Raw genomic sequence first — 27,782 nt, 5'->3', positions numbered from 1 at the left:
GTCACTATATGTAAGCTCTTTCAATTAATTTTATTGAATAGCCAAATTGATAAATTAGCATAGTTCAAATGATTATTTGCATGGGTTACAAATGACTTTTTTTTTACAGGAATAAAACAGTGAAAACTACAAACTGTAAAAAGGAAGACAAATCTTGTCTCTAACATTTCAGAGAAGCAAGATTTAACACAGCACATTGAAGATCAATACATATTTGAATTTGAGAACAAGAATTTCATGTTACAATATTATACACTACTTTACAAAATTAAAATTTCTATATAAGGATTATATTTGTAATAGTTAACAAAATCTTGAAATCACATTTGGTGGTCCCCTAGATAATAGCTGTTATGCATTTTGATTAGAAGAAATAAATCTTTTATTCTAATTAAAACATAGACATAAATTAAAACAGTGAAATATATGCAAACTAAAATAAATGGTACAGCTTGAGTGAATATTAATATGTCAGACTTACAGAAATGTTATTTTAAAAATCCTAGAAATTAGAAAAATAGAGTACTTTTTATGGTAGAACTGCCGTGCTCAGATTTAAATACCAAGATTGCCCTTATCTGTTACTTTAGTAGTTGTAGATCTGTAGAAAATTCAAAGATCTTTCATAATTTATAACTACAATAAAAAAAATATGGCATAGTGTAATATTAGTTGCTTTACATAAAAAAGTAACACAAGATGAGATAGCAGGTAGTGCCCTATTGCAAAAAAAAAAAAAAATCAAACTAAAAAACACACTCAATATTGCAAAAAATAATTGCTTAATATCAATATCTCCAAAAGGTTCATTCATTCCCTCATTATCCAGAGAACAAATATTGTGAATCCTAACTAAAGTTATGTTTTTTATGACCTGGCTATTATAAAATTATTCTGGATTGCACATGTTACACAATATCTAAAATAATTTTTTAAAGTAAATTTTTGAAAATAAATTTGTGAAATCTACTAACAAAGCATGTAGTAATAACAAGAGTCATACCCACTTAGGGATGAAGTGAGGCACAAGGAAGAGTATTGTCCCAAGAAGCACACTTTTCCCTCTGGAAGATTCTTTAGTACTATTAAGAACGGACCTACAAATATCAACATTTAAAATTCACATTAAGAAGAGAATTTTAATTATTTTAAGAAACATCAGTGCATAATAATGACTGTTTCTTTAAAAGAAGGGAAAATACAAATTTATTTTGATTTGCTACTCTTTGAAAATAGCTTCCTAATAAATGAAGCAGTTTTCAAGAATATTTCTAGTTCAATGTACCATTTGCATACTGAAAATAAACCTTAACACTGCTTAAGGGAGATGATATCTTTATAAAACACAATTATTCTGATCCAGATGACAGACAGTAGTATATATTCTAGTGGGACCTGCTTCTTCCCTATCCCAAAACAACTCAGTTACAGTCAGCTCATATTGATGTAAACCTGAAAGTTATTATTTCATTGGTAATCATATGAGACCAAGATTGTAAACACATTTTTCTAACCCATTAAAACAAACAATAATCTTTTCATCAAGTATTACACATGAACATCTTTTACTTTAAGAAGTTCATACAAGACAATATGAATCTGTGAATACTGGGCCAAACTCTTATTAAAGATACTCTATCACAGCACTTTAAATATACAGATGTATAATTTACCTATTTGTAAACAAAAGTCACTTAATGGTTTTGACTATATTTCTCTGGCTGAATCAAAAACGCAGTCTCTTGAGCGTGTTCAGAAATCAAGTTTCTTTCATAACTTCAATATACTGGATTTATGTAATCTTAATATCCATCAAATCAAACAGCAGCATTCATGCTTTAATAAGTTTTAATATCCAAGAATAAACCTCTTATGAGTGGCTTTCTATTTAAAGTCTTTAGAAAAATGTTACTGATGCATTTGAGACAGCATTTAAGAAAACTTTAAATTTCTTTAATTCATCCTCAATTCACTAATATAACACTTTTATTACATATCACAGGCAGAAATGTACCAAACAAAACCCACTTAAAGGATCAAGATAACCAGTTTCTCATCTCCCTATTATCATTGCTAGTCCCAACATATTTAATGAAGACAGCTCAGATTCTTTTCACTGCAGAATAAGATAGCATGTCCAAGTCTTTTGCAGTCAAATCAGAAAACAACTTAATTACAGTTTTCACTTCAAATCAAGGTGACTTTGTTCTTCAAGTATAGAGAATACTGACAGATTTTAAAGCTTGACTGTATTATTTCATATTCTTCTCAAACTAGACTAGAGTTAGTTTACTCTAGTTTTGGTTAACATGATGATCCTTTTTCTTCCTTAAATAAGGAAAAAAAAAGGTATGGGGGATGGATTCTAGTTTTTCTATATACTATTTACTTCTAAAATTTTTTTATTTTAGAAAGATCATCATTAATGGATTTTTAACTTCCCTGCAACATTTGTCTTGTGAGGTTTTAAATGTAGCAGCCAAAAATTCAGAAAAAAATGAGAAATATACATTTGGAACACGGAAGTCTTTATTTTACAAAATGTACTTTGCCTCTGCAATATTGTCTCATCTTATTTCAATCCATAACAACTCAAACATAATTGGCAGCAAAGGAAAAAAGGTATCTGATCATATGTAGACATATTTTGATTTTAAAAATACAGTATTTCAGAGTTGCATGTTTGAGTCTCTGCTGTGGTCCTTTATTTGCGACAGTTTGTTGAAATCACAGTGAGAACATATAATCAACATGTCAGTCCACAAACCTAATAGAAAAGGAAGGTATTATACATTCTCAGGTGTTCTGCATTATCATGACTTTCCTTAGAAATAACCGAGTCGAATATCTTCATTTGTTCATTTATTGACTTGCTGTTGTATATGCAAGAGGAATTCATAATATGATAATGCAGATTCTGTTCTGTCTTCTACCATGTTTTGAAGAAAGTTTGCTTTCATTGGACTCTCATCCCTTAGGAATAAAAGAAAAATATTTATGTGCATTAGATAAAATGTCATAAACAGTGGATTTGTCACAAGGTTTTTGACACACTGTTTATTAATAACTGAATGCAAAGCATAATTTAGTACTGTTTGAAAATTCTTCTTTTTCTATGTTCTTTTAAAAAAATTTTTCTATTGAGGCATTTTATTTGCATGTATGTATTACATCCCTAGAAAAAGAATCCCAGAATTTTCTCTCCTATGTATTTTCATCTTGCTTCTTCATGGTCCATGATGCCTGCTGAGGTTGTCAGTAAAATGAAACTCAAATTTACGGGACGGGAGCAGGCTGTTCTGCCATTTTTCTAGATCTTTGAGTTGCCATAAAATCTGGAGCTGATCATTCCATACTTGTTTAACCTGCCCATGAGGTTCACAACAATTTTTCCAGCTCTGTGATCATCAATGATTTCAAAATCGCCAATGTAACCATGTTTCATCATCACAGCTAGAAACCAGACGATGACCTTGGAGCACAGGCCTAATAAGAACCTGGCATGTATCTCTCTTCTCGGCATTGTTGGTGCTCTTGAGAGCATCAGCCAGGACATTCATGCGCACCATTATGGCCGCATGGAAAAATGGCAGAAAGAGCTCCCCCCCCCCATATTATTCTAAAGGGTTTGCTTATGTAATATGTGGCATATATCTATGACTCAAAACAGGTTCTTGCAAGACCAAACAAACTGTTTCACTATTAGCAAATGAAAAATTCAACTTACCTTATGACATAAAGTATTGGGAAAAATGGTCTCTGCTCTCTAAGCCAAGAGATGAAAGCTATTGTTCTGGCAGATTCTGGTGTATCAAGTTCCGGAAGGTCTGTCTATTAAACAAAAACCGGCAATATCCAAGTTATTCTAATCAAATAGCTAACATATCATCCATAGTGATTCTCAAACTTTATCATGTACAATAGTCCCCCCTTATCCATGGAGATACATTCCAAGACTCCCCAGTGAATGCCTGAAACGGTGGATAGTACCAAACCCTACATATACTATGTTTTTTCTATACATATATACTTTCCACTTAATGAAAGCACTTTACGGCTTCTTTTTGGCATATCCAAATTGCCAGCCTCACTACTCTTGAGTTTTAGGGCACTATTAATGGGCTACTTGAACACAAGCACTCTGATATCCCAATAGTCAATCTGCTAATTGAAACAGCTACTAAGTGACTAATGGGCACGTAGTATATATACAACATGGATACACTAGAAAAGGGATGATTTACATGCCAGGCAATGGAGTGGGACGGTGCAGGATTTCATCACACTACTCAGAATAGCATGCAATTTAAAACTTATAAATTGTTTATTACTGGAATTTTCTATTTACTATTTTCAGGCCACAGTTGACTATGGGTAACTGAAACTACACAGAGCGAAACCACAGGTAAGGGGGTATTAGTGTAGATGAATCACCTGGGGATCTTGCTGAATTTCAGATATTGATTTAGGAGGTCTGGGGAGGGACCTGAGATTCTGCATACCACAATTTTCTAGGAAGGGGTGGGCAAACTTCTTAAAGGGACAGAAAGTAAATACTTTAGGCTTGCAGGTCATTTAGTTGCAACTACTCAATTCTGTTGTTGTTCCACTGAAGTAGACATAGATAATACATAAGTGAATGTACCTGGCTATGTTCCAACAAAACTTTATTTACAAAAACAGGTGGCAGGCCCCCTTGAGCATAATTTGCTGGGCCCTGATCTAGAAGAACATCCTAACTCTCCATTTTATTATGACATTTAGAATTAACTGATTCATTCAAGCAATTGTTACAAATATGACAATTTCTTATTTCCTCTTTACTTAAAATGTCTAGTTATTCAGACCAGTAGTTTTACTCAAAGCCTGAAAGCTAGTGCTAAGCCTAGCTATAATCCTGACATGTATGTCTTCTAAATACAAGAATCTCCTAATGACATCTATGAATGGAGTTAAACCCACAGGTAAAATTCAAAACTGTGGGGCCGGCTGGGTGGCTCAGGGGGTTAGAGCTCCGTGCTCCTAATTCCGAAGGCTGCCGGTTCGATTCCCACATGGGCCAGTGGGCTCTCAACCACAAGGTTGCCAGTTCAACTCCTGGAGTCCCGCAAGGGATGGTGGGCAGCGCCCCCTGCAACTAAGATTGAACACAGCACCTTGAGCTGAGCTGCCTCCCGGATGACTCAGTTGGTTGGAGCGCATCCTCTCAACCACAAGGTTGCCGGTTCAACTCCCACAAGGGATGGTGGGCTGTGCCCTCTGCAACTAGAAACAGCAACTGGACCTTGAGCTGAGCTGCGCCCTCCACAACTAAGACTGAAATTCAGGACAACAACTTGAAGCTGAACTCCACAACTAAGATCGAAAGGACAACAACTTGACTTGGGGGAAAAAAAATAAATAAATAAAAATTTAAAAATAAATAAATAAATAAATAAATAAATTTTTAAAAGTATATAGCGTTTGCACAGTTTTGAATTTTTAACAAATGCTTTCTCGTGGATTATTTCAAGTGCTCCTCCATAAGCAACAGCAATCTTATTTTATAAATGAGGTTAAAATGTTAATTACTTGTCCAAGGTCACAGAACTAGTGATAGAGAGTCCATTATTACTTTCTTCAATAATCAATAGTAACCAACTGACACTGATTACAAATCATTTGCTTATGTGGCAATTAGTTAGTTCTTACTCCAAAGCAGAAGTTAAAAGGACAATCAAATCACGTGCCAAAAACACCAAAGACAAAAACAAGAAAAGTTACAACGCTATTGCCAATTACAGCAAGCTATTTTCTTTTTTCTTTATTTTGCCATCGACAAAATTCATTAATTTCTCCATAAAATAGTGTACTGTCACAGACACATAAGAACACATAAGTTATCAGGGCGATCACTACATAAGTTATATAAATGTCTAATCACTACATTGTATACCTGAAACTAATACAATGTTGTATGTCAACTCTAATTGAAAAAAACTAAAAAAAGAACAGATAAATCAATGATGCAAAGTAACCTTAAAAATGCCTTTAAGACATAAAATGAGTATTTTCAATTGGAAGAGAAACAATCTGTGGTAACATTTTATTTTTTGGAAAAACTTTTAGTTTTATGCTATGATTTCAAAATGGGCTATGCATGTTGTGGGGACAGAGCCAGGAGTGCAGTTTCCAGGCTCTCGGCCTCACGTGGAAAGGTGCTGGCTCGGGTAGTAAATGGCCATCAACTGTGATTGGATGGCCATCAGCTGTGGCTAGTTGGCCGTCAGCTGTAACCAGTGAGCCACTGGCCACTAATATAACTGTCGTGGCTATGCTAGCAGCAAATGGGAGCTAGCAAGAAGATGGTGGCTGAGCTAGCAAGAGCGGATTGCAGTTAGCACGTCGGGTTGCAGATCGTGTGGCTACTGCTTCCTGTGTCTCCAACCCAGCCGCCAGCGAGAATATAGTGGTATGACTCCCCTACCTATGGCTCTGTGGGTGTTCCTGTTTGGCCTCACCATATCCTGCATTCTTGTGTGAGGAGTGGGACCAGAGACCCCACATGACACCCTGCACAACACATGTTTTTGCCACATTTGAAATGTCCTTTAAGTCTACTACAATCACTATAATTAGATAGTCTTACCATAGTGTGTGGAATTAATGCATAGTTTTGAACTCCTAGAACTCGACTGAGAAAATTCTGTCCACAATTTTTTCCAACCCAAAGCATCAGTACCTGCAGATAGGAAGAAAATTATTTTGAGATGTAGCACAGAGTGACCCGTTGACTCACCTTTACCCTGAGTATGTTTTAAAAGCTCAAAATGATAAGTAAGTTTAGTGAGATTGTAGAGCCTTCAACTGAACTAATAACTACTATTTACCAAGATGAGATGTTTTATGGTTGGTATAAAAGGAAGCTATGGAGGGAGAAGGTGGCTAAGACAAAAATGTATAGATTAAATAGCATATAATCAGTTCAGGAAGACAGCTACTAAGGGGAATGAAGGTATAGTAGTAGTATGCAGAGGTCACAGTCAGACAACTCACAGAGCCTGCATCCATGAGAAAAGCTCCATCCCTACTCAGCTTCTCCACTGAAAGCTGAAGAATAGGCGGCTGAGGTATGGTGCGATCATTGATGTTGAGAGCTCCCTGAAATTAAGCCAAAGATTACAACTTTTAGATACAAGTAATATGGAATCACAATTTTTAAAAAATTAACATAATTATTCATATTTAAATATAAAAAAGATGGAGAAATACCACTTATCTAAACAAAGTCACTGTGAATCACAATAAAGCCAAATTAACTTCTGATCTTAACTATTATTTAAAAAATGAGTACAATAAACGCAATCGATACCTACATAATGTGAACAGACATCAGTGAGATGCCAATAAAGTCTGGAATTTAGTTAATAATAATGGATGAATGCATGGGTTGGGTCATGTACACATCCTGAGGGAGGAATAAAAGCCTAATACAAATGAGACTTTAGTATCAAATCTCCAATTTGGCATTTATTTATTAAAGCCAGAAATTGACTATAATACTGTTATCTGAAAACACACACACGCGCGCGTACACGCGCACACACGCACACACACACACCTTTAAATACTCATTAACTATTCATATTTGACCAAAAATAAATTTAAGTACTTAAGTTAGGTACTTAAACCTTATCTGAGAGAGGAAGTAAATAAAATATAGCTCTACCAAGGGGTATTCACCCTCCAGGATGAGGCTTTGGCTCTATCAGAGACTATTAATCAGAGTACCTTAAGACGTTTGGCCTTACGATAAGTGGGAAGCAGGAGAGAGACTATAAACCAAATATTAGAAATTTCTCCTAGAGGTTTTCAGCTGTGAACTAAGAAAAGAGAGCCTTGTCTTTCTCTGGTGGTAAAGAAAGGAAGCTATCAGTGGCTCTGTTTTCTAGTCTTGCAAAGAAGCCTGATTTGAAAGGACGAGGCAATGCATAGAGTCTGAATCTGAGCTAGACCTGAGTCAAGCTCTACCCTAGCCTTTTCTGTGGTTTGTTTTTGAGTGACTTATCAGACTTACCAGTCCCCTTTTCTTCCTAAGCTTACTTGTAACCAAAACAGTCCTGATAAATACACACTGATATGCTAATAGTGCTTGTCTTTGGATGTAAATATTACAAGTGATTTCTTTTTCTTCTTTCTGGTGGTTTCCATATTACAGCTATATAATGTATTACATTTATATTTTTATGTTAATTTGCCATTTTTTAATTTGATAAAAAGGTAGGCTTACTTAGTTAAACTTGTCAAACACAAGGTTAATCAGGATTGAGTTATTATTTCTGTAATACAAACCAATAATGTTCTCAACAGTTTTCATTTGCTAAAAATTACCTCAAATTTCACAGGCAAGTTCTCCTTTACATATATACAAGATATGTTAAATTCTTTAAACTTTGAAAGGTTTTTAACCAAAATATTACGTCCAACATATATATCCTAACTTGATCACAATTTAAAAAAGAAAGATTACAATTTAAAATTTTTGTGCTGGGACTTTAACTCAGGTAAATTTACTATTGAGGGCAAATAAGGTTACAACTTCGATAACTATTTTTTTCTTTAATTCAAGAACACTGTTACACTAAACATTGACCTGAGATGTTTAGATGTAATTTAACTCTCAGGATTCTCCTTTCAGATCAATTTGTTTAAATGTATAAATCATAAGTTGCTCTGGTCAATTTGACAATCTCTAAGTAAATGACTTAGATCTGCTCTAGAGATTTGTCTCAGGCAACTTAAATAAAGGCACTATTTTCAGGAGCTTCCCACCAAAATTTCTTTTCACCGATTTAGCAAAGCAATAAAATAAAAAGCTTTAAAAAACAAATCTTTCTTGATTTCTACAATGGACTCAATATAATTAGGCTTAAAACCTTCAAATAAAAGCTGCAAAATGAATCAATCTTACCTCATCTGAGAGATTGTCAACTCTATACAAATTGGGATGAGTTGTGAGCATAAGGTAAACCAAGGGCTGGTTTTTCACTTGACACATAGCAAAAATGCGTTCATCTAGACGTGCATTTGTCCCAGTCTGGAATGATTTCTGTAACAAAAAAACCACCCCCCATCCAGAAAAAAAAATGGTATTTAACAAATACATATAAAACTTTGCAAATATCAGTCGTTAAAAGAATATCTTCAGACAGAATTAGCAAATTTACTGTCAATTTTTCTTTGAAAAGTTATCTTTTAAGAAGTCACACATATCTATTTAATTGTGACTCTCTCCCCACCTAAAAGCCTTGAGAAACTAATTACCTAACCATGGCAAAGTCATTTGACTCTCTGGTGTCTGTTTCCTAATCAGTGAAATAGATCTAAACACTCTGTCTACCATGTAGTGATAGTGATGTAAAAACAAACGCCATCACAAGAAGAATAAAGTTATATTGCAGATGACAAACTAAATATACATATGAAGAAGTGTTCTATAAATACTGGGTGATACCTGAAACTAATTAATAAAAAAAAAAAAAAAAAAAAAAAAAAAAAAATACTGGGTGATAATTATGGTGATTAATTATCCTTGTTTCTCCCACAGAGATATTAAGCAATGTAACAAAGCTTACATGTCAACCAGGAAAAATAAAACAAATGAGGACAACTACTTTGCAGAATAGCATTAATAAGTAATTGTGAGTTTTAACTGGCATATTAGTTTCATGGAGAATAATGAAGTTTTGAGGTAAGGTTTTAGGCAACCCCATTAATGGAAAAGAATAGAAAGAGGCAAAGTAATGAAATTATGTCTTAAAACAAGTGCATTGACTCTAAGTAAAGGGAGATTAGAAAAGGCTCTTAAGATATTTTAAACTGGTATGTGGACAGTCACTAAGAAAGATCAAAGAGTACTATGGGAACTGGAAGAAGGGAAGTTCCATTTATTCACTCAAAAAATATTTACTAAGTGCCTGTTATGTACTAGGAACTGTTCTAGGTGCTAGGACAAAGTGGTGAAGGAAAAAGATAAAAATCCTGCCCTCATGGACAAAAATCCTAGTAAGGGAGAAGTAAATAATAAAATATGTGATATGCCAGTGTTAAGTGCTATGGAGAAAAATAAAGGAGGGAAGAGAGACAAAGAATGTCAGGATTGGGTGGGATGAGAGTGTTACATATTAAATGGGGAGATCAGGGAAGGCAGGCCCCAGTGAAAGGACATTTAAGGAAATACCTCAAGAGAGAAGAACTCAGATTTTTAAATGTTTAAAAATTTAAATATTTATGCAATCTCTGTGCATTGCCATTATTCAGAAGTGGAAATACATAATTTGAGTTAAAGAATCTAGAAGTAGATTCAAAAGCCATTCCTAACAGTGTAGCAGGTTGCCCTTCTCACCTGGAGACTACACACACCAGGGGATTGACCTGGCGTGCAGAAAGGCATACAAATGGGCAAGATCCAGAGCAGTGCTTGATCAATTACAGAATCTGGGAAGAGTCTCCAGGTGATTTATTAACATGAGCTTTTGTATAAAATTTTACAAGGGAAGGTTACCCTAAGTCGACAAGCTTGGACGTTATATTCTAGACATTGGAAAAATAAGTTTCCTTTCTTTTTTAGGGAGTCAAAGGTAGGGGCAATGGGTAGGGCAAAGGGAGACAAATAAATAATACGTATCAAATGAAAAACTCTATAAATAAGTGCATAAAGTGCTACAGGACCATAGAAGGAAAGGAAATTGCCAGAGAGACAACATTTAAGCTCAAAGACAAGGATAAGAAAATGCAATGCATGCCATGGAAACAGGCAGACAGGTATGAGAAGATGTATCTAAGATTAAGAAGTAGAATCTGGCTGAAATATTGTTGGGAGCAGGGAAAAGAGCCAAAAGAAGAGTCTCATGTGTGACTTCTTACTCTAGCAACAAAATATAAAGTTCTTGTTTGGGAAAACTGGAAAACAGATTATCATTTCCCTCTTTGATAACATAACTGAATTCTAAGTGACCATCTCTTACAAACAAGGCACATGCTTCAAATAAGTACTTTGTAACTTTTGGTTACAAATCCTCTCAAGATTCCAGTAAGAGTTTTGGTCCTTGCCCTCAGAAAACTTAGCTGGCATAAAGTTACATATACAATGTTTAGGGGTTTCCAGAATAAAAATTTTGGCTTTTGATATTTTCACTGTGTTAGTTTCTGGTTTGATTCTCTTACCTGTTTAAGAAGAGCCAACACAAAGAGTGGAAAAAGCCTCAAAGAAAAAGGAACCATGAGTCCAGGCTGGTGGTTACTTAGGACTGAAGAACGATAAGCTGAAAGGGAGTCTATGATGGCGTTCACTAAGGCATCCCGAGCATCGCTCAGACTGGCAATCACAGACCTGTCAACAGCTAACAGAGGTGGGGGGAGGGGCACAGAAAAATAAGACAGAAGTTTACCCCACTGTTAAGAATAGAAAAAATAAGTTTTTTTAATTATAGAAGTTCTCTGTCCAATTTGTTACATACACAAGCAGCCAAACAGACATAGCAGTTAAAGGCACATATTTTGGAGAATCGAACCAACCTTTGTTGAAACGCTGCTCTGTTATTTCCTAGTTGTATGACAATTTGGCAAGTAATTTAACCTTCATAAGCCTTAGTTTCCTTATCTATAAAATGCAAAAACTGTATTTCGTCTAATAGGATGTTATTAATTATAATCCACCATTTTATTTTGTATACCACTGAGAAAGGAAAACTCTGCAATTAAATATACATGCTTTCTTAACACTAAGAAGTTTTATCTTATATTTATTGAAAGAGCTCTTAGAGAACTATTTAGATGATTTTCATTGTCTGTCATACCACTGTTTATATGCATTCTGCATACTCAAAAGATTATTTTCAGTACTAAAAATACAATACTTGTTTTGGAAACTTTTCAAACTACAACTAAATTCAATTCATGTGATACCAAAAATACACTCAATGAAGTGATGTTATTAACTTGTAGTTTGAAAAGTACATATGTACAAATCTGCACATAGGCAGGAAAGCATGAAGACCACTGTTATCTGCTCAACAGTAACTCTAGGATTTCATCAATTTAAAACATCCTGATTTTAAAGATTTTGATACAATCTGCATATTGGGATCAACCAAATTTAAACCGGTGAAGCAAATTGGTAAAAACAACACAGTACTGCCTGATATATAGTTGTTGTTAATGTCAATAATAAAGATAATAATGATCATACTGTTACCAAAAAGTATTAGTTCAATAAAAAATAAAGACAGTGACCTTCAAGTTTCTTCAGTCACAATCTTTAACTTTTAACAACATACGAGACTAATGTGGGGTTTGACCTTTTACCAGGCTCCATTAGAAAAAATTTCCCCAGTAAGAAATTCAAGAAAATAGGTAAATATTCCAATTATAAGCAGATTTGAGTTTGAAGCAAATGGACCCACTGGTAGTCTTCCCTGAAGGATAAATGGAGCAATAACCAAAATGATGTATACGAGAAAGGGACCAACAACAACAAAAAGATTCAAGAAGGCAACTATATCTGAGATGGAAATAAAGACATAAAGATATTAGTAAATTTTCTGTTAGCCCATGTGATCTGGCCAAGGCTGCAAACTTACATAAACTGGTTTTCAATGCCAAATTCCATGACTCCGAGTTTAATGATCTTTACAGTACACTGTCTCTTATAATCCAAGTTACATAGCTCATAAAAAAAACCTATTAACCACTAATATTAAACATTAAGTAAAATATGGTTATTTAAGTCCATAGTAGCCAGACTATGAGACAGAAAGCTGTTTAGTGGTTGCCTTCTAAGGTCAATGAGGAAAGAAGGAGGGAGTGGGCTGTAATTGTTAATGAGGTTCTTTCGGGGGTCATAGAAATGTTCTAAAATTAGATTAAAATAGGTGATAACAATTCCTACCCATATTGGCCAATAACCCTGAAATTGCTTGAACATCAGCTCCAAGAAAGACTTCATTCAGAGTTGAAACTACTGGCAAACACAAAGTATGAACACGAATTCTTCTTTCACCTTTGAGGAAAACACACAAATGATGGTAAGAGACAACAATATAAAAAAAGTTTATATTAAAATCACTTGGAAGAATGACTTCTTTTCATTTCAGAACCAAACAGGGTTACATAATAAGTAGAGATAGTATCAGAACTTTAATGTGAAAACTCTAAAGTTTGAGTTCTTTAATTTTTTTACTAAAAAATTCTTTATATTCAAGTTATTACTGAAAAGACAACAGGAATCATATTCAAATGATGGTAACATGCTAGCTTTTTAAAAATCTCTTTTCTGAACTTTTCTTTACTCTGTTTTGTAATAAAAAATTTAAATATATATATATTATATAATATATAATTATATATTATATAATATATAAATATATATATTATACAATATATATTATATAATATATATATAAATATATATATTTATATATATTATATATATATACATATAAAGACAACACTACTCCAACATGTGTTCTAGAGTCTGTTCTGAAATTGAAAGTCCAGGGAAACCTTATATTTTTTTCTTTAACCACATAAAATTATTTTAAAAGAAGTTGACTAATAGTCACAATACTTTCTCTGATAATTTACCCACAACAAAAATCAATAAATACAAGAAACAAAAATGTAAACCTTTTGAGAACAATTAAATATGAAACATCCTGTAAACCTTTTAAAATTTTCTGATCAGCAAAACCCTGAACACCAAAGAGCAAGTTTAAAAAAAAGATAATACCCACACTAAGACCTGTACTGACACATAAAGACTAATAAAAGTGTACATATGAAGAGCTTATACAAATTACTTTTAAAGAGAAAAATTAATGTCTGCAAAAAAGAGTAATATTGTTTAGAGCTTCAATTCTAGATAAAAACAATGTTAACTAAAAGAAGAGATGGGTACCAGACTTATGAAGGGGGTGGAATCACTTCATGGATTATATAAATGCGTAAGGACTGTGCTGTACATCTGAAACTAATATAAAGTAATATTGAATGTCAACTATAATTAGATAGATAGATAGATAGATAGATAGATAGATAGATAGATAGATAGATAGATAGACAGACAGACAGACAGCTACAGGATGTAAAGTAGAGCATAAGAAATATAGTCAATGGTATTGTAATAGCTATGTACGATGTCAGAGGCGTAGTATACTTGAAGAGGTTATCACTTTGTGAGGGGTATAAATGTCTAATCATTACGTAGTTTTGTACACCTGAAACTAATAAAAAAATAAAGAAAATAAAGAGATACAATGTGTAGCCTATCACGTTGACAACAACTACACCAATACAAAATCAGACACTAAAGTAAATGAAAAGGGCAACTGATGGAACTATAAATTGGTAAAATCTTTCTGAATAGCAATCTGGCAATACCAAAATTTTTCTAAACAGTTCATCTCTACATCCTATATTTCCAATTCTAGGGCTCTAAGGGATATTCTCAGAAATGACAAAATTTGTGTGTATGAATAGAAATTATAATCACATTTTTCATTAAAACAACCTAAACTTCTATCATAAGTATATGAAGAGATATCCAACATTATAATAGTTATCAGGGAAACACAAACTAAAACCAAAAGAGATTTCACTATACTTTATTAAATGGCTAAAAACAAAACAAAAACCTCAAACAAAACAACAACAAAACTAAACACTGAAAACAGCAAATGCTGATGAGGATGCAGAGCAGCTGGAACTCTCATATGCTGCTGGTGGAAATGCAAAACGGTACAGTCACTCGGGAAACAGTTTGGCAGGTTCTTAAAAAGTTAAACATATACTCACCATACAACCCAGCAATCTGTCTCCTAGGTATTTACCCGAGTGAAATGAAAACTATGGTCACAAAATCGGTAAGTATATGTTTATAGGGGCTATACTATTTGAAATTGCCAAAAACTGGAAACCCAAATGGACTTCACCTGGGAAGTGAAAAAAAAATCTGGGTACAATGGAATACTACTTAGGAATAAAAAGTAACAAACTACTGGTAGATGCAACAACATAGGTGAATCTCAAATGCACTACCCTAAGTGAAAGAAGGCAGATACAAAGGTTACCTACTCTATGACTCCATTTATATGATCACATTCTTGCAAAGGCAAAACCATAGGGTCAGAAAACTGATCAATGGTTGCCAAGGGCTGGGGACGGGAGAGAGGGTTAACTATAAAATCATGAGATTTTGGGGGTAATGGCACTGATTGTGATATCTTGATTACAGTGGTGGTTATACAACACATTTGTCAAAACTTGTGAAACTGTACACTAAAATGATAGATTTCACCATGTCAATTATATGTTTTTTTAATATTAAGAAAAATCAATAAGCAGAAAAAGGACTGGGATATTCTTTTGTCAAATAAAAATGATATCCCGAGACAGAAATCTATTTTATTTTTACATTTATGGTGTAATATATTAATTATAATCACAATAAAAATATTTAACTTCTCTAATACTAAAGATTATCATTCAAATGCCTTTACTACACACTTTTTATAGATTTTGGAGGGGCTATAAAGGTGAGTAGACATACTGTATTTCCCCAAAAATAAGACCGGTCTTATATTAATTTTTGCTCCAAAAGATGCATTAGGGCTTATTTTCAGGGGATGTCTTATTTTTTCATGTACAACAATCTACATTTATTCATTTATTCACGTACAAAATCTACATTTATTCAAATACAGTCATGTCATCTTCTGGAACATCGTCATAACTCTCCAAACCCCAAATTCTGGCTTGAATTTCTTGTCACTCCATTTCCTGTAGGACCATTGGCCCCAATCTCTCGTGTCCAGCAATAGAGCTCTCCTTAAATGAGCACTTCTTGTCCATGTAGCCTGCTCGTAGTGCATTGGCGACACAGCTGTCAGTGATTTTATCCTATGAATCCTTCACCCAAATAATGACCTCTTGCAGGCTAGGCTTCACAAAGTTTCCACGCTGATTTCTCTCCATTCTATTTTCAATGTAGTCATTGATTTCCATGAGCAAAGGGTCCTTGAATGGCTTGTTTACTGCAGTATCACGAGTCGGGAGATAGGCAGTCATTCCTGCATGAATCATTATTTGATCTATTCTTCTCTCTGCAAGGGAGTCTTCAGGTCTTTAGCGTGGTGAGTGCTGGCTGAATCCCAAACCTCTTTGGCCACGTTGCAAAACAAGTAGCAGCATTAAATCGACCCACTTCCTTATAACTGCTTGTGTGCACCAGTCTTTTTCAGTTTCAAGAACATAAATGCCTGAAACACGTTCAACCTTATCTTTCTTGACCTTAGCGATGATTAGAGGTGGGGCTTTCTTTCCATCCAGACAAATTGCCAAAATACAGGTAACGTGCACTTTCGTAACCAGTGGAGGGAATGTAGATTGACGAGCCCCCCTCTGATCAATTGTCATTTGAGATCCTTGGCCCATAAACACTGCAGTTTCATCCATAGCAATCATGTTGGAGAGTTGGTATTTAGAAAAGTCGATGCCATCAACAAAGGACTTGAATGCAAGTGCACGTTTAATAACTTCAGTATCTTCCAGCTTGAACAGTGTTGTCGATCTTAGATAGTTTTTATCACTGAAGGAAGCCAGTGTTGTGATGCTTTGAATTCTTTTGGGGATATTTCTAACTGTGGTGTCATTGCAAGGGCAAATGTTTGAGTATCAGCCCTGCATACAACCAAAGCCTTTGCTCTCCTGTCAGCAATCCATTCACAGATGATGTCTTCCAGCTCAGGAAATAATGGTTGCCGACCCGATCCATACTTGCGCTTCTTAGCATTTCCCTCGTCCACCTGTTGACTGAGGTTATTGTACTCTGCTCGCCATTTTCGGACCATTCAGAGATCCAACTTCTTCTCTTTGCAGAAAGCTGTAAGATTCTTGCCCCGGGAGTCCTGCACGATTCCTTTCTTGTATTCACCGGAATAGCTCTTTCTTTTTGCACTCATCTTGTATGGGGATCAAAATATTCCCTTTAAATCTACCATTAAATCAAGTGTTAACTGCAGACTTACGAGACAGAAGTGGCAACAAAAATGATGACAGTTAAGAATGATGGTCCACACAAAAGCAACAAAAAATTGCAGGCACCAAAATTTAGAAAACATTTATATCACACGAGTGCATTAAGTACATCCATTCCAACACACGACGTATTGAATTATGAAGATTCATATCAGACACAACCACATCCATTTGTTATCAAATGCGCACATTATTCGTGTGTTGTGTCTGTACTCCAATTGGTCATTCAGCAATAAGTCTCGAGTTCATCTGTTTACATAGGTGTTTGCCTCTCGTCCAAAGGCACCCGCTTGGGTATTTACAAATACTTAACTATAATTTATATTATCATTTATTTTAAGTATTAATGTCAATATTATTTATTTGTATTTAATTATATATTAATATTATTTTATAATTCAATACATTCGCCCTGTGTTGCAACGGATGTACTAAATGTGTCCGTCTAACTGATGATCTTAACTGGGGCTTATTTTTGGGGTAGGGCTTATATTACGAGCATCCTGAAAAATCCATGCTAGGGCTTATTTTCCAGTTAGGTCTTATTTTCGGGGAAATATGGTAGCATTAGAACACTCCTAAAACATTTTTAAGGAGGTAAACAGAGTTAGAAGGTGAAAGTGGTAAATTATTATTATTTCTTTAAGGAGGGCACAGCTCACAGTGGCCCACGCGGGGATCGAACCAGCAATCTTGGTGTTATTAGCGCCATGCTCTAACCAACTGAGCTAACTCGCCACCCCGAGAATGGTAAATTAAAAACAAAAAAATAACCATCTTTCACATCATCTTTAGGACAAAACATTACAAATAAAGTAATAAACAAGTTACACTTTTAAAAAGTGTTTCCATTTGAGCTCCATTAAAACAACTCAAATGTCTCCTCTGTGAGACCTTTCCTGACTATCTTATCTTAAAAAACCATCCACCCAGCACTTCCTAAACCCTTTACCTGTTTTATATTTCTCCTTAAATAATATCACTATACAACATACTATTATTATTATTTTACTTATTTATCCCCTTAATCTTCTCCGCTACTAGAATAAGCTCTATGAGGAAAAAGATTTTTTAAATTAAGTTTTATTGACTGTTGTGTCATCAGAAGGTATTTTAGTGCCTGACACTAAATAGGCTCTCAATAAATACCTGTTAAATAAAATGGTTAAGGAAAATAAATACCAAACATCTTCGCTTTACCAAGAACAGCAAAAAGCTCTTCAGATTAGGAATACTCTTTTGGCTTAATAGAAATGAGTACCTCCAAATAAGAGAAAGTTTATCACAAGCGGTAGAACATATGACCAAATCAGAAAACTTACTTTTGCAACAACATTGTTCTTACAGTTAAAAATACTGTACTGTACACTTAAAAATTTGTTAAGAGGGTAGATCTCATGTTATGCATTTTTTGCCACAATTAAAACAACTTACCTTTGCTGGATGTATACAAGAGAGCTGACTGAAAGGAAACCAACTGAGTGTCAGTAAGACTCTCTTCCACTGACATCTGTACTGCATACCCAGCATCTGGGTTTACATTGGGCAAAGACAGTAAATCTGTTGACCGAACAAAGAAGTTCCCATGGAAAGTATGAATGGAAAGACCTAGAAGAAAAAAATTTATCAAAATGATTTATATACACCTACATATAGATATTTACATTTCAGCCTTGTCACTTATCAGACTGGCAGAGAGTAGATTAAAAAGTTTAGTTGTGATATTGTGATATATTTATAATAAATATACGTATTTGATCTTTGCCCATTTCTGGCACAGAGATTTTAAAACCCTTACAATTTCCCAAGTAATGAGAGTGATACAGGTATCTTTTGCTATGCTAATGAGGTGACTTTTGGAAAGCACCTAGGTAACCTAAGGATGGGGGCTGGTTGCCAGAGGACCCAACTATGCGATTAGAAGGTTGGAATTTGCAGTCCAACCCCCGACCCCCACCCCAGGGAGGGGAGAGGGGCTAGAGGTTGAATCAATCACCAATAGCCAATAATTTAATCAATCATGACTATGTAATGAAGCCTCCATAAAAACCCATGAAGGACGGGGTTCAAAGAGTTTCTGAGTTGGTGAACACGTGAAGATCTGGGGAGGGTGGGGCACTCAGAGAGAGCATCGAAGCTCCGAAAGCTCCATGTCCTTTCCCTTCCCACAGACCTCACCCTGTGCATCCACCTGGCTGTTCCTGAGTTATATCCTTTTATAATAAATCAGTAATCTATTAATAGTAAGTAAAATGCTTCTCTGAGTACTGTAAGCCCCTCCAGCAAATTAACAGAAAACATGGAGGGAGGTCACTGAAATCTCCAATCTACAGCCAGTAAGTCAGAAGCACAGGTAACAACCTGGACTGGGAATTGGCTTCTGAAGTGTATGTGTGTGTTGTGGGCGGGGGACCAAGGCAGTAGTTTTAGAGACTGAACACTTAACCCTTAATCTCTGGGATCTGATGCTATCTCCAGGTAGACAGTGTCAGAACTGAGTTAACTGCTTGGTGGTGTGGGGAAAAGCAACCCACACACTGGAATTGGGAGCAGAATGGTATTAGCTAATACACAGTATTTAGGGAGGGTGAGGGAGGGGTAATAGATTCTTCTTAAATGAAGGTGAGGATTCAAATTTTCAGAAACGTTTTTTTCTAAATGAATACTTACTTTGACCCTAGTAATTCCGTATCTAAGAATTTATCCTACAGATACACTCATTCAAGTGCCAAATTGTATGTGCAAAAGAAATTAAGCAGTATTGTTTTTGTCTGTCATAACAGAAAAATAAGAAACATCCTCAATGCCAATCAGTAGGAAAATAACTAAATTGTGATTTGTACATTCTACTGAATGCTAGTATTCATGGATCTTTAAGATTTGCTGAAAATATGTACAGAGTTATTTATGCTAATACACTGTACTATGTATTTTTCCATAGAGAGGTACGTAAGTATGTAAATGTATAGAAAAGCCAGGTGTACACACCAATGTGGTTAGTGACTACATAAGGATGGAACGAAAGTATAAGTATGTGTAGATACCAGCTGATGATAGAGGGCTTCAGCTTTATCAGTAACGCTAATTTTTACAAGAACAGATGCATGGTTTGCTTATGAAATAAAAACCAACTTTAAAACAGTAATCAGAAAAAATAAAAAGATGTAGGTCTGTATGTACAAGAATAGAAAGGTATGGTTAAAAAGAAACCAGATGTAATCCGCACGGCTTTTCTTTGAAGACTATAGTATGTGCTTACATGCATGGGAAGACTGTGCAAGGGCATATGAGAGACTGAGGTGGAATTGGTGTCAAAGGTAACACTCACTCCCATCAAAATGCAAACACAAGCACCCCACCTTTGGTGCATCGAATCCTCATGACAGCCTCAAAGCCAATCTTCCGAGTGAGGTATCTGTGCAGTTCCTTCTGTAACTTCTGTACTTGGACTGGGTTGTGCTGATGGTGGTAAGAGGGATAGTAGTAGACGCTACCAGCCGAATACCGAGAAATACAACCTGCAACACAACACACACTCTTTTCAAATTCTGCCATTAACTACTATTACTGCACCAACGTAACTGCAGGCATTTGAATCAATCATTCTTTAACCCCCTGAGGTAGTGTCAAAAAAGAATGTTTCATTCCTTTAAATAGTATAGATGGGCCGGCCTGGTGGCTCAGGCGGTTAGAGCTCCGTGCTCCTAACTCCAAAGGCTGCCAGTTCGATTCCCACATGGGCCAATGGGCTCTCAACCACAAGGCTGCCAGTTCAATTCCTTGAGTCCCGCAAGGGATGGTGGGCTCCACCCCTGCAACTAAGATTGAACACGGCACCTTGAGCTGAGCTGCCTCCTGGATGGCTCAGTTGGTTGGAGGGAGTGCGGGCTCTCAACCACAAGGTTGCTGGTTCGACTCCTGCAAGGCATGGTGGGCTGCGCCCCCTGCAACTAGCAATGGCAACTGGACCTGGAGCTGAGCTGCGCCTTCCACAACTAAGACTGAAAGGACAACAACTTGAAGATGAATGGCACCCTCCACAACTAGGATTGAAAGGACAACAACTTGACTTGGGGAAAGAAAAAAAAAAAAAAAAAAAGTCCTGGAAGTACACACTGTTCCCCAATAAAGTCCTGTTCCCCTTCCCCAATTAAAAAATCTTAAATTAAAAAAATATATATATATATTAAATAGTATAGAAATTTCTCTATTATAAATGTTTAAAGTAGAAGACTGTAAGGTTCAGAATAGCTGAAACTGAGTGATTAACTCTCCCAAGGGTATAAAATTTCTTTCACTTTGTCCTCTATTTAGAATATCATTATGTAAATACCATTTTGACATTCATTTGAGAAAAATAATCATTAGGAAAACTTACCCAATGAAGCCAAATCAGAATACTGTCCACTGAGAAGGAATAAGTCAACAGCTACCTGCTGACCAGAACAGTCCAAAGCTAATTTCTTATAGAAGTCAGTGGATGGTGTCAAGTGAATTTCCTATTAATAATAAAGTACAAAGGGAAAAATTTTTTAATCCTTTTTGTTTGTAATAGTTTTTGGGTTTTCAGTAAGAAACATGTACAGCTTATGAGTTTCACTTTTTCCTTATGTGTTTTACTTTTAAAAAATAAATCTGTTATACTAATTTCAATAACCTATTAAACGCTTAGTATGCTGGAAACCGTTCTAAACAATTCATATGTAATATCTATTTAGTCCTTTTAACTACCATAAGAGGTAGGTACTATCATTATTTTCACTTTATAAATATAAGGAGACAGAGAGGCAAAGAAATTAAGTAACTATTCAAGCTCACACATCTAAAAAGCAGAGGAACTTAGGGAGACTGACTCTAGGACAGACACCATAATCATGACAGTATGGCCTCACTCGTAATTTTTGAGAAATACACATCTCCAACTAAGTTTATACACACAAGATGCTCAAAAGCAATCCATGGCAGTCAATATACCTAACTATGACTATTTTTTACTGGTCATCCAGGTTCTACTTTGTCCCTCGCAAGTATATTCTCTTAGTCTTTCTCATCAAAGGCAGGCTGCATGGCTAGTGGCTTGCTAAAGATCTAAATATAAAGTAAGGGTGAGTTGGGTAGAATTAAATTAAAAAGGCTACATAAAAGAGAAACGCTATCCTTTTCCTTATATTCCCTCCTCTCCACAACTGAAAAATAAATAAAATACAAGTGGTCTGGTCAAGGAGATAGGGCACCAGCATGAATCTTATCATAGATTTGATGACCTTCTAACCTTAGCAGATGACCTTTGGTTGGGTTCCTCTCGTGGTTTCAGGGCTCCCACTCCAAGAGTTGGGAGTTGTGTTTGAAAGACGGACATTCGACCACCAGTTGGGGACATCAGCTTAAAGGCAGCCTGAAGTACAGGACCCAAGGCACTCTGGGTCTCCAGGGTCTTGGTGAACATTTGCGGCAAAGTTTTCAGTAAATCTTGGACAAGCTTGTGAAATAAAGCGAGAAAACTCAAGAGTGTTACAATTAAAAATTTTTTTCCACAAAAGATCAGTAACTAATATAACAGACAAAACATTGAGTCATGATGATGGTCAGAGAATCTACAGACAGTAAACAATGAAGTTGGTCAAATGACAAGAAAGCCATTTTAAATCAACATTATAAATTGGCAAGCAAGACAAATAAAAATTGAGGCCTTACAGTTCTTGCACATGCAGTAGTCCAGCAAGACTATAAGTCCAAAATGTATCCAAAAGAACCATTACAGTTTAGAGACTTGATTTATTTTAATGCCATGAAATATGGCCTTCTCAATCAATCACCTCTACACACTGTTTTCTTTCCAGTTCCAAAGTGAGTTTAACTCTTTCCTATTGCAAAATCTGAGATATCCAGTAAATTTGCCAACTAGTAATATCACAACAAAAGAAAACAAAAAGAAACACAACTACCTATTCAGGTTAGGTTGTACAAATAAAGAGAGTTAATGGGAAAAAAATACTTCGCACTATGGCGAAATCACCATTGCCAACAGCTGAGACCATAGACTTGCTAGTTAAAATGTTACCCCTACGGCATATATGCATGTACAGGGTAGACAACATCCCCCCTTCAGACACATTCTGTTCACCTCTCACTGTATTATGTCATGGCAATTTCCAGGCAGGTAATAAGAGTTTCTTCTGAACTGACCCCAATGACACTCTGTGAATCAGAAAAGCAAAGGGCACTGAAAGCAGCCTAGCTAAATGCTTCTATGCAGTGACCAGAAGCTTATCTCAGCAACCCTCCCAATTTCCCAAATGGCTGGTAAGGCAAGTTTCCTTCAGGTTTTCCTCCTTAATGGAATAGGCCTATCTTCTACCCTACTACAAATAACTTGCTACATTAGACTTAAAAGCAATCAGTTTAAGGGTAAACTCAAAAGCTGTTCTTTTAATGAATTTTAACTAACAGCAAAATGTAAAATGCTATACATCTTAGACACGTCACAGAAAAGCAAAATTTTACTTAAAGTTCATTTCAAAAATATATTCCTTCAATGTTTCAATTAAACATGTCAGATAGGAAAATGTGCCTTACCTCTTTTCTTTCATTTAAATTTACTAATAAGTTCTCTGGCATAGGTATAAAAACATCTGAAAGAATAAATATTTCATTTAAACAAACTTAATTGTTAAAGATATCCCAAATACATAACACTGATATAATTAACCATCCCATACTTACAGAAAAGCCACCTCCTCCACTGTCTATAGATATGTTCAAAGAGCCACCAAAGGAGCATTGATTTAGGTATTTATTGCAACTTAACTATTACTGTGTAAAAGATAAATAGCCTCCCAATTAGAAAATACTGATCTGTGAGCACTCAGTAAGGGTTTGCACAAGTGCTCTGCTTAAGTTAAAGACAATTCAGAACTCTGTTTTACATTCGTGCTTAGCCCTGAAAGCCAGCCAAAGAGACACTCATGGCATTAAAAAAATGTTGACTAAGATGATACACAAGAATGCTATGTCTTCTTACCTAGACATAATACAGCCCACCAACAGCTCTGTCATTCAAAAAGCAGATGCTTTCTCATAAAGAAGATGCCCATCAGTGCCTCTGCTTATGGGACTACAAAATCAAGTGAATCAGAAGGCATGCTAACTGACCACATCTGATGAGCTTCTCAGGATTCAAATTTATTCTTGCTGAGGAATTAAATTCCCTTGCTGAGAAGGAAGCAAGCTGGGAAGGAAATGTGGGTGGTGGTGGCAGATTATGAGGGGTCTCACTTTCTACATTTTTGTACTATTTCGTTTTTATTAGAAAAAAATAGGCTCATTATAATGTTTGTAAAAAATAATACCAACAAATAATTTGAAACATTACGTATTTACTTTAGCTATCACACTAAAATTCTGCTGTTTGAATTTCTTCCCTTTTTATCTTTAAAATTTTTTAAAAATTAGTAAGGTTTTGAGCTATAATTCACCCTTGTACAATCATCACCACTGTCTAATTCCAGATCCTTTTCATCATCCTAAAAAGAAACCCCTCACCAATTAACAGTCACTTCTCACTTCCCTGCCAATTCCCACAGCTCTAGGTAGCCCCCTGTCTTTCTGTCTCTGGATTGGACTATTCTGGATATTTCACAGTAATGGAGTCACACTATGAGGTCCTTTTTGACTGGTTTCTTACACTTAGTATGTTTTCAAGGTTCATCCATGTTGTAACATGTATCAATACTTTATTCTTTTTTATTGCCATATAACATTTCACTGTATGGATATGCATTTTGTTTATCCATTCTTCAAATAATGGACATTTGGGTTGTTTCCACTCTTGGCTATGTTGCTATGAATATTCATGTACACATTTTTGTGTGGACATGTTTTAATTTTCTTGAAGATATATCTATTGAGTGGAATTGCTGAGTCATATGGTAATGCTATGTTTAACTTCTGAAAGAACTGACAGATTGTTTTTCATTGTGGCTGAACCATTTTCCATTCCCTCTAGCAGTACACAAGAGTTCCAATTTCTCCATATCCTTGTAAATACTTGTTATTGTCACTTGTTTTTCCTTTTTTTGCTATGCGACATTCACTGATATTCCACCTATTTAGCTCATGTATAATATTAAGAGGCTGGACCACAACACTGAATTCACAACTTGGCCCAAATCTCCCTATTCAGATTTTATTTTATGCCAAGTAAGTATCTGGGTGAAAAGATTAGGGAATGAATGAATGAATTGGCTGATCTGTTGTGAGATTTAGAACAATCAAGACAGAAGAGGGCTCACCTCAACTACTCCCCTGTATTTTGTTTATTTATTTTATTTTATTTTTATCAACTATTCCCCTTTAAAGAAGTATAGTCAATCCTCATTGTTCATGGATTCCACACTTGTAAGTTTGCCTACTTGCTAAAATTTATTTGTAACCCCCAAACCAATATTCATAGTCCTTTAAGTCATTCAGACATGCTCAGAGAAAAAAAATTTGAGTTTGAAAATTTTTTTTACTGGTGTGAGGTGGCATCAGGTGGTTTTCATGTGCATCTCCCTCATAACTATAGGGAGATTCATTTCAAACGCTTATTGGCCAATTGTATGTAGAGAATATTGAATATTGTGTATTGAATACAGACATGTCTATTCAACTACTTTGCCCACTTTTCAATTAGGTTATCTTTTTATTGTTAAGTTGTAGGAGTTCTTTAAATAACCTAGATATAAATTCCTGATCAGATATATGATTTGCAAATATTTTTTCTCATTCTGTCAGTTGTTGGTTCACTTTCTTGATGGTGTCCTTTGAAGCACAAAAGTTTTTATTATAAGAAGCCCAATTTATCTGTACTTTTTTTCCTTCCTTGTTGTGCTTTTGGTGCTATATCTAAGAAATCACTGCCTAATCCAAGGTCACAGAAATTTACTTCTATGTTTTCTTCTGACAGTTTATATTAGGTTGGTGCAAAAGCAATTGTAGTTTTTGCAATTATTTTTAACCTTCTAAACAGCAATTACTTTTGCATCAACCTAATAGTTTTAGCCTCACACTCAGGTCTACAATCAATTTTGAGTTAATTTTTTAAATTGTTGTAAAATATACATATTATAACATATAAAATCTATCATCCTAACCATTTTTAAGTGTACAGTTAAGTGCATTCACATTATACAGTTTCAGAACTTTTTCATCATTCCAAAAGAAATGCTATATCCATTAAATAATACGTAACTCCCTACTCCCCTTTCTCCCGGCCTAGCCAGGCAAACTGTATTCTACTTTCAATCTCTATGAATTTGCCTATTCTTTTTACCTCATAAGTGAAATCATACAATATTTTGTCCTTTCGCATCTGGTTTATTTCACTTTGCATAATGTTTTCAAGGTTCATTCATGTTGTAGCATGTATCAGAATTTCATTCTTGAAGACATTATATGTATATACTACATTATTTATCCATTCATCTGTTGATAGATGGGTTGTTTCTACCTTTGACTATTGTAAATAATGTTGCTATGAACATTGGTCTGTACAAGTATTTGTTTCAGTGCCTGCTTTCAATTCTTTTAGGCATAAACAAAGAAGTAGAATTGCTATATTACAATGGTAATTCTGTGTTTAACTTTTATCAGGAACCACCAGACTGTTTTCCATAGCATGCACCACTTTATAGTTTATGTATTTATTTTCACCCATCTCCCCACCACCTCCCTTTTGGCAACCTTCAGCTTGTTCTCCGCATCTACGGATCCATTTGTTTTATTTATGTGTCTTATTTTTCAGATTCCACATATAAGTGAAATCATACATCATTTGTCTTTCTCTGACTTATTTCACCTAGCATAACACCCTGTAGGTTCACCCATATTTGTTCAAAAGATTCCATTCTTTTTTATTGCTAATATTCCTGTGTGTGTGTGTGTGTGTGTGTGTGTGTGTGTGTGTGAGATTTCTTTATCCATTCATCTATTGATGGACACCTAGGTTGTTTCCCATGTCCTGGCTATTGTAAGTAATGTTGAATGAACATGGGGGTGCATATGTCTTTTGGAATTAGTGTTTTTGTTTTCTTCAGATAAATACTCAGAAGTGGAATTCCTAGATTATATGGCAGCTCTAGTCTTAATTTTTTGAGGGCTCTCCGTACTGTTTTCCATAATGGCTGCACCACCACAGCACCATTTTACACTCCTACTATTAATGCACAACAGTTTCAATGTTTTCATATACTTGCCAACATTTGTTATTTTCCATTTTTTGGATAACAGCCATAGTAATGGATGTACAGTGGTATTTCATTGTGGTTTTGATTTGCATTTCCCTAATGACTAAGGCCATTAAGTATTTTTTTCATTATTTCATTACTGATCATTTGTGTATCTTTGGAGAAATGTCTATTCAAGTCCTTTGCCCATTTTTGACTTGCATTTTTTTGTTGTTATTGCATTAAGGAGTTCTTTATATGTTCTGGGTATTTTCCTTCATCAGATAAATGATTTGCATATATTTTCTCTCATTCTGTGAGTTGTCTTTTCACTGTCTTGACAATGTTCTTTGATATACAAAAGTTTTCAATATTAATGAAGTCTAATTTATTTTTTCTTGTTGTCTCTGCTTTTGGTGTCATATCCAAGAAATCAACATCAAATCCAACGTCATGAAGATTTCCCCCTATGCTTTCTTCTAAAAGTTTTATAGTCTTTAGCTC

The 27,782-nt window shown here is 35.1% G+C and overlaps 1 protein-coding gene and 1 pseudogene across 1 annotated transcript in view; both read right to left on the bottom strand.

Annotated features, from left to right (window-relative positions):
• Nucleotides 1-11: 11 nt before the first annotated feature.
• Nucleotides 12-27,782, bottom strand: part of SEC24A (SEC24 homolog A, COPII component) — a 54,333-nt gene continuing 26,562 nt past the window's right edge. The window contains exons 12-23 of the mRNA XM_019740260.3: nucleotides 23,650-23,705; nucleotides 22,346-22,552; nucleotides 21,452-21,572; nucleotides 20,433-20,591; nucleotides 18,508-18,681; nucleotides 12,929-13,039; nucleotides 11,206-11,381; nucleotides 8,951-9,088; nucleotides 7,036-7,140; nucleotides 6,629-6,721; nucleotides 3,728-3,831; nucleotides 12-2,973 (exon numbers count right to left, since the gene is read on the bottom strand). Of these exons, the coding sequence (XP_019595819.2) occupies nucleotides 2,859-2,973; nucleotides 3,728-3,831; nucleotides 6,629-6,721; nucleotides 7,036-7,140; nucleotides 8,951-9,088; nucleotides 11,206-11,381; nucleotides 12,929-13,039; nucleotides 18,508-18,681; nucleotides 20,433-20,591; nucleotides 21,452-21,572; nucleotides 22,346-22,552; nucleotides 23,650-23,705 (1,559 nt within the window). The 3' untranslated portion in view covers nucleotides 12-2,858. The remainder of the gene's footprint in view (nucleotides 2,974-3,727; nucleotides 3,832-6,628; nucleotides 6,722-7,035; nucleotides 7,141-8,950; nucleotides 9,089-11,205; nucleotides 11,382-12,928; nucleotides 13,040-18,507; nucleotides 18,682-20,432; nucleotides 20,592-21,451; nucleotides 21,573-22,345; nucleotides 22,553-23,649; nucleotides 23,706-27,782) is intronic.
• Nucleotides 3,095-3,691, bottom strand: LOC109451781 (small ribosomal subunit protein uS8 pseudogene; annotated as a pseudogene).

This window comes from Rhinolophus sinicus, chromosome 5 (assembly GCF_057876585.1).
Source record: "Rhinolophus sinicus isolate RSI-liver-muscle chromosome 5, RSI-T2T, whole genome shotgun sequence".
Lineage (NCBI taxonomy): Eukaryota > Metazoa > Chordata > Mammalia > Chiroptera > Rhinolophidae > Rhinolophus > Rhinolophus sinicus.
The sequence above is the reverse complement of the archived record's forward strand: the minus strand, read 5'-3'. Positions and strand labels throughout refer to the sequence as shown.